Genomic DNA, 7,519 nt, shown 5'->3' with positions numbered 1-7,519 from the left:
TCCTGACAGAGGGAGCTCCATCAGGTCCTGACACTTCAGTGCTAACCAGTTTTTTCTCTGCCAGCTCCAAGAGCCTCTGAAGGCTGCCAGGCACTCCACTCCAGCAAAGTGCTGCTGGCTTGAATTATGTGTGGTGCTGGATACACTGATGCTCACCAGAAGGAGCTGCATTCTGTCTTTCTGGATCTGTTTCTGCCACAGCAGCAGGCTGATCTGGATTGCTTTCTCCAAGAGACTGTGGAATTCATCGTGCTCAGGCTGAGGCTGTAAAACAGATTTTGATGCAGCTGATGCCAGGGTGAGGAGTTTGACCTGGAAGTGCTGCAGGCAAAGCCAGGGGAGGGAAGGGGAGAGCTTTGCCCACAGCCTTTCTGTAGCCACTGAGCTTGGCTGGGGGAGGTGGTATCATCCCTGTGCTGGTGCTTTTGTGCTAAACAGAGCCCAGAGAAAACCTGTGAGGTCCCTTAGGGTGTGGAATGGGACCACATCGTGTTCACTGGAGATGTTGGGAGTGCCTCTGCATGGCCTACACTGAGGGAGGCATTTCTGGGCTTTGTTGTCATCCTGTGCCCCCAGGAAAGCTGTCTGAAGGTGATGGAGCTGGTCCAGCTCAGAGGGGAGATGAATTCAGAGAATGGGTTGCAAAATGTTCCACTCCCTCTTGGTCTGTTACCAGCAGCAGCAATTGGTTGGGTTGTTTTCTGCCAGAAGGATTTTCCTGGCCACATCTTGGGGAACAAAGAGGGATGAGAGGCTGAGAACCTGGCTCAGGGGCAGCTGCACCGCAAGGAGGAGCTGGTGAGTACCTGGGGAAGAGGTGGCTTCCCCTCTGTGTGGCTTCTGTATAGGAGTCTAAGACCCTTGTTTTTCCTGACCTAAAGGAAAACTGAGACAGCAGGTCCCTGTCCCTAAATCCAGCCTCCCACTCACCCTGATTCTAACCTTTCCCACACCCCTTGCCCCTTCCTTGCACCGGGAATGAATGTGGGGAGGTGAATGGGCTCCCTGCCCTGGTGAGGAGCTGCTGCATCAGCCAGACCTGCTTTGGGAGCAGCAGGAGCAGCAGCAGGAGCAGCAGCAGGAGCAGCAGCAGGAGCAGCAGCAGGAGCAGCAGCAGGAGCAGCAGCAGGAGCAGCAGCAGGAGCAGCACACTTCATCCAGAGCCCCCCCTTCTGTGGGTGGGAGCAGGGGGAGCCTCTCGGCCCCTCTGGGTTGATCTCAAGCATCCAAGTCACGTCGGATGCTGGGGAATGGCTCCGTGTGCTCCTTGGCTTTTTATGGTAAGGAATGTCTCTGCAACACGTTAACTGAGTGATGATGGCAGCCAAGCACCCTCCTGACACTCTCCTCGTTGAGCACTTCACACCCACCCCTAAGAGCCCAGCATGGAGTCATGAGAGATGCTCAGAGCACGGGAAGGGGACATGGAGCCCAGCTGGCACTGCCCCACGGCTGGAGCTGAGCCCCCTCTGCTTCCCACTTTGTTCCTCCAAGGCTCCTGCAGGGTTTGTCACTCTCCAGTCTGTTCTGGCTCCTGGTGAATCCAGCCTGGGGACAGCTTGGCACTGGCAGCTTGAGAGGTCGGTGGCCATGCTGTGACCCCAGGTTTTCCCATGGCCAGCTCAGGGGTGGCACCAGGAGCTTCCCTGGGGCTGGGCAAGAAGTTTGGGGCACAGTTGGGCCCCCCCTTCTGCCTGGCCCTGCTCCCCGTGGGTCCCCTGGGGCTGGCTGCTACGTGCTGGGACTTGGTGAGTATCAGCAGCCCCAGTACAGCTCTGTTGGGCTGCTCCTCCTTGCAGGTCCTTCCCCTGGTACCCCAGCTCTCACCCCACAGGGACACAAGATACCCTGGGCACCAGCCCATCTCCTTCTTTCCCCCACAGGGCTCTTTCTGGGTGAATTTTGAGCCCCCCCATGGGGGCACAATGCAAGGCTTGGGGTTTGCTGGCTTGCTTGTACATCTGTCAGCCAGTTATTTTTATTTTCTTGGGAATGCTATAAAAAGATGAACTCAAGAGCAACTCTTGTCCTTTCTGGGAGCTCAGCCCTGTGTGGAGGGGCTTGAAAGTGAGTGCTGGACTCTGTGTCCTGCAGTGTGACCCAGGGACTGGCACCACGATGTCCTGCACCATCTCAGGTTGAGGTCTGTGAGTCCAGCTGGGTGTGAAAGAAAAATAGGGTGAGATAGAGGGGAGCAGGGTCAGCATCTCCTCAGCCATGAGGGGACAGGGGACGTTGCATCCCCAGTCATGCCATGAGGGGACCCCTGTCCTTGGGCAGAGCAGAGGAGGTGGGACAATGTCTCCATCCCCAAGGGAAGGTGGTAACCATGTCCAGGAGAGGGGCTTTAACACTTCAGTGTGAGGGAACCCAGATCCTGTGGCTCTCAGAGCAGAAGTGGATGAGGCCAGGAGGAAAAGAATGTTTTTAATCATGTTTGTGTGGATGATTGAATGTTCTCCCTGGCTGGGGAGGGCTGAGCAAGGGGAGAAATGCAGATGTACAGAACTCAGCTGTTTATCCATGCACTCTCTGTGACTTACACCCTGAGCAGTCCTGGGCTAAATACAAGAGTTATTGATAGGAGGCAGTGGCTGATTTATGACCCTCTGTGTGGGGACAGGAAGATCTGGTTATAATAACACAGCAGGGGAAAAGAACTGTTTGACAGCCAGAAGCTTCCCGGGGAAGGGTGCAGGGCAGTGTGGTGTGGAGGGGGGGATTACCATGGGTCCTGGATAGAAACAGCCTCCTGAAATGTGTCCTGGTCATGGGGAGCTCTGTCATGGGGATCCAGCAGGAGGGAAATGGGTGCAGGAATGCTTACCCCCTCTGTAACAGTAGTGTATAGAGACCTGATCTTCATGGGTGCTTGGTCCTGTCAGGGCACAGCTCTGGGCATCACGGGTGACATCTGTGAGTCAGCCTCTTGTGGGTGAGTCCATTAAGAGGAGCACTGTGCCATTTGATGGCCCTTCTTGGGCATAACCCCCATCCTCCACCCCACCCCCAGACCCCTGTATGCACCTTCCCTCATACCAGCAGGTCCCAGCACCCCTCCAGCACCCCTCTCTTCCACTGTGGGCTGCAGGGTGTCTCAAGGGAGTGGGACACAGAATGCAGGATGAAGGGTTTTATTGTGGCTGCTCCAGCTCACTGGAGTCCCCCAGCACTTGGACAGCCCTGGCTGGCTGGCATCACCCCATGGCCACAGGGCACCAGTGCTGGTGCTCCACTTTGCTGGTCACTGCAAGGACCTTCCCTGGGCTGAGATGCTGAGCTGTGCCCAAGCTATCTGAAGGCATTAAAATCCTCCCCCTCCACTTCCCCTGGAACCACAACTTTCTATATGAGGGCTACAGTGCTTGTCTCAGCTACAGATGCTGCTTCCAGCTGTGTCCCATCTTGGAGAAACCTTCCCCAAACCCCAGGGAGATGAGAAAGCCCGTCTGGCCCCATCTGTACCAGGAAGGTTTGTCTCCTGGTTTCTCCTCTCCTGGATGTGCCAGTGTGGCTGTGGCCAGCGCTGCCCTGGGACACAAAAGAAACAAGGCTTCCAAAATGTCTCTAAAAGTTCACCCTACTCACTGCAGACAGACACTGCGTTGTTTGGAGGGATCAGAGCTTTCAGTAGCTCCAGGTGTAGATGCAACAGGTTGTAAGTCCACCTGAAGGAAGAGGTGATTACATGAGAGCTGATCTGGGACTGATCTCTCAAGTGCTGGGTGAAAGCAAATCCTGCCCTTGGATCCTTGGTTGGCCCGAGTCCCTAGCCATCAGCATCACTTTAACAGTTACACATTTAAATGAAAAAAGGGTCTGATTTGATGCTGATTTTCAAAGCAAAATGTAGCCCATTCCCAGGACTCTGACACTGCAGGAGACTTCAAAGCCCTGGGTGTAGGGGAAGGAGAAGCTCTGCTAGGTGAGGTTGAAGGTGATGAAGGAGCCATTGGCTTTCTGCTGATGTCCCATCTGCTCTGCTTCCCCCCAGGGCTGGTTTGGGACCTTGCAGCTGAGGGGTGAGTGGCTGGCCAGGGTCTCACTGAGCTGGGTCACCTCGCTGAGCTCTGCCTCCAGCAGGCTGACCGTGTTCATCACTTGGGCCACGTGCACTTTGTTGGCTGCTTTCTTGTTCAGGAGGCAGATGAAGATCTTCTTGAAGCCCTTGCGGAAATGTTTGGAGACCAGGGCGTAGACAATGGGGTTGACACAGGAGTTGGAGTAGGAGATGAGGTGTGAGAGGATGCGGAGCACGTAGGTAGCGTGGTTGAGGGGGAAGTACCCGAACCAGACGCAGAGGATGAGGAGGTGATGGGGCAGCCAGGAGAGGCAGAAGAGCACGGCCACGATGATGATCATCCTGGTGACCTTCCTCTTGGCTTTCTTGGACTCTGAGATGTCTTGGAGAGGGTCCACGGATCTCCACAGGTAGCGAATGGTCCGCACGTAAGTGAGGCTGAGGATCAGCACGGGGATGAGGTAGCTGAAGATGAAGGTGCAGATGTCCATGACCTTGCGCTGGGAGATCTCCCAGATGGGGTGGCAGACGGTCAGGTTGGCCAACTGGAACTGCTGGTAGTAGCTGAGGTAAGGGCCTGAGAAGATGAAGGACAGCCCCCAGATGAAACAGATGGCCACCAGGGCGTTCCTGGGTGTCCTCAGCTCCCTGGAGTGCAGGGGATATCGTATGGCCAAATACCTGCCCAGGAAAGGGAGAGGGACACTGTTACAGGCCTGGGGAGGGCAGGGAGAGCTGTTCCAGGAGCAGAGTGGAGAAAGGGCAAAAGTGATGGATCTGAGCTTTTCAGGGCAATTTGTCCCACAGATGAATCCCTGGTGCTTCCAAGGGTCACAGTGGAGGAAGGAGGGTCCTCTCCTCCAACTCTGTCCCATCACCCGCTGGGCTCCCAGATGAGGAAGATGGGGACAGTCCCCTTCTGCCCCTCTTCCTAATCCAGCAGATTCTCACTCAACCATCAGTCTGTCTGCCACAATGGTGGCAGTGGGGACATGAAGGCAGGAGGAGCAAGTCCCCAGGATCCCCAGCCTCCACATTCCTCATGCTGGCACATGAGATAACACCTCACCCTTCCCAGTTTTGCAATTAGCTGATTCCTTAATTACACTCTGATCTAGGGGCTTGTACAAGCCCCCCACTTGCTGGCCACCTCACTTCTCCCCAGCTCTGGGGAGTGCAGGAGGACAGACAGCCCCAGGCTGCTGTTACAGAACTTCAGGCTAAAACCCAGCCTGGGATGGTCTCTGGGACAGGGTACACTGCTGGCACACAAAGGGACTTTGTGCTAATGAAAGGGGAGGCTGAGAAAAGCAGTGTCCCAGCTCAAACATCCCAGTGTCTTCTCCTTGAGGTTCACCTGCTTTCCCACAGGCAGGTTGGAGGGCAGGGGCTCTCTCTCTGGATCCTGGGAAGAGACAGGGCTGCACAGGATCTGAACTTTGTTTCTCTCTGGTTTTCTATCCCCCCCCTCCTTCAGCTGCTAGAGTCTGCAGATAAACAAATCCCAGCCCTACAGCTTCGGGATCTAAAGCCTCTTGCAGGTAGGAACTAGGGACATGGTCCTGATCCATCCCCCTGCTGCACCCCATCCTTGGTGTTGGTATTTCTTGACACCCAAGAATAGAGAAATCCTCCTGGATTCCCCTGGGAGGTCACAGCAATCAGGGCTTGGCTCCAAGGGACCCTGTCCCCTCTCCTGCCTGGCAGAGGATCCAGAGAGGGGGAGCCTCCAGATGCAGGGAGCCCCCAATCCCCATCCCCTTTCCTACCTGTCCAGGGAGACGGTGGCCAGGGTGAAGCTGCTGGCGTACATGGTGAGGTAGATGAAGAAGTGGACAGCCTTGCACATGAAGGGCCCAAACACCCAGCCCTCCAGGGTGTAGATGGTGGCTTGGAAGGGGACGCAGAAGAGGATGAAGCAGAGATCAGCCACCCCCAGGTTGAGGATGAAGAGGTTGGTGGTGTTCTTCACCTGCCCGTTGTGCAGCAGCACAGCCAGGACCAGGCAGTTGCCCACTGTGCCCACGAGGAAGATGAGGAGGTACACCAGTGGGATGATCACTGCCTCGGGCTGCCAGCCCACCTCAGAGCCCCCCAACGAGCTGTTCATGGCCGGGAGGGGGGATGGCCGGGGGTGGGTGAGCAGGGGGAACGCACTGGGGGTGCAGGGAGAGAGCAGTGTGGGGGTGCAGGGGAAAAGGGGGGACACTGAGAGCACACGGAGGAGCACAGTGGGGATGCCCAGGACGAGGGGTGCACTGAGAGCCCCCCGGGGATGCGCAGCAAAGAGGACGCAGGGGAAAAGGGGTGCAGGGAGAGAGCACCGGGGCGTGCAGAAGGGGTGCAGGGAGAGACGAATGGGGGCGCAGGGAGGATGCACGGGGAGCCCCGGGGGTCCGCGGGAGGATGCAAGTGAGCCCCAGGGGTGCGGAGGGAGAGGGGTGCAGGGGAGCCGGGTGTCCTTCACCTCCTCCGGGTCGGTGGGGAGCCCGCGGCCGCTCGGCTCCGGCGGCTCGGCTCGGTTTGGCTCGGTTCGGCTCGGCTCAGCGCTTTCCCTCCCGCTGAAGGAGCCGGGGGGGGCGGCTCCCACCCGTCCCTGCGTATCGCTCCCCGAGCGGCCCCGGGGAGGGGACGGCGACCCCGGCCCCCGCCGAGATAAACACAGCCCAGCAGCACCGGGAGGGCGGGCAGGGGGGCTCGGGCTGAGGCTGGTTGGCTCCGAGGGGGGGGAGGGGGCAAATTGGGTGGGGTAAAATGTCTTTGCTACAAAACCCCTGGGAATGGGTTGGGGGAGCCGGGCGGAGCACCCCAAAAGGGGTGTCTGGGTGCTTGTCCTTATTGCTCAGCCCTGCAGCAGGGGAGGGCTCATCTCCCTGCAGGATCTGCGGGGTTGGTTTCTTCGGAGTGGGGGTCCTCTAGGACTGTGAACGGGTTCATATTTTCCAGCACGTAGCTAAAGCCTTGCATCAAAATGCCCTAAAGGTGAGCTGGGGTTTGCAGGAGAATCTCCGTTTCTCCCCAGGGATGGGGGGAGCAGAGCAATTCGCTGCAGCGAGGACCAGTCTTTTTCACACCTGTCTTCTTTTTCTGCCTGCAAAACTGTCTGGTTCGGTCCTCCAGAGCCTCTGCGGATGGAAGGCTCGGGACTGGCCGGTGCAGTCTCCGAGGACACCTCATCCCGCCCTCAGGTTCCCTTCTTATGTTCCTGTGGAGAGAACGCACCGATTTCTCCTGTAATGAAACCCACTCCGCAGCCTCTCACCTCTCTCCGTGGACGCTCAGATCTAAGCCGTCTGGGAGGGCTGGGGACATTCACAGCCCTGTGACATTGCCCCCGCAGGACACAGAGCCCTTCAGAAGCTGCCCCAGCTCCCTGTGCCCTCAAACACTCCCAGCAGAGCACTGGGATTTGGGGTTAGTAACACTGGGGGGGGGGCAGGCAGCTGGCAGAGACATCAGGTCTACCCAGGACCACTCTGACATTTTTTTTCCTAAATC

The 7,519-nt window shown here is 57.4% G+C and overlaps 1 protein-coding gene across 1 annotated transcript; it reads right to left on the bottom strand.

The window, feature by feature from the left end:
• Positions 1-3,914: 3,914 nt before the first annotated feature.
• Positions 3,915-6,134, bottom strand: GALR2 (galanin receptor 2). Its single transcript, XM_008499765.2, has 2 exons — positions 5,791-6,134; positions 3,915-4,702 (listed from the first exon to the last, which is right to left on the bottom strand). The coding sequence occupies exons 1-2, from the start codon at positions 6,129-6,131 to the stop codon at positions 3,922-3,924; spliced, it is 1,122 nt and encodes a 373-aa protein (XP_008497987.2). The 5' UTR covers positions 6,132-6,134; the 3' UTR covers positions 3,915-3,921.
• Positions 6,135-7,519: the final 1,385 nt, after the last annotated feature.

This window comes from Calypte anna, chromosome 18 (assembly GCF_003957555.1).
Source record: "Calypte anna isolate BGI_N300 chromosome 18, bCalAnn1_v1.p, whole genome shotgun sequence".
Classification (NCBI taxonomy): domain Eukaryota; kingdom Metazoa; phylum Chordata; class Aves; order Apodiformes; family Trochilidae; genus Calypte; species Calypte anna.
This window is presented reverse-complemented; position numbering and strand designations above follow the sequence as displayed.

Bases quoted from the DNA above. Each gene is read 5' to 3' on its own strand.
- GALR2 (XM_008499765.2), bottom strand. From the start codon at position 6,131: ATGAACAGCTCGTTGGGGGGCTCTGAGGTGGGCTGGCAGCCCGAGGCA. The intron at 4,703-5,790 runs GTAGGAAAGGGG...TTTCCTGGGCAG, and splicing joins GCCACCGTCTCCCTGGACAG to GTATTTGGCCATACGATATC.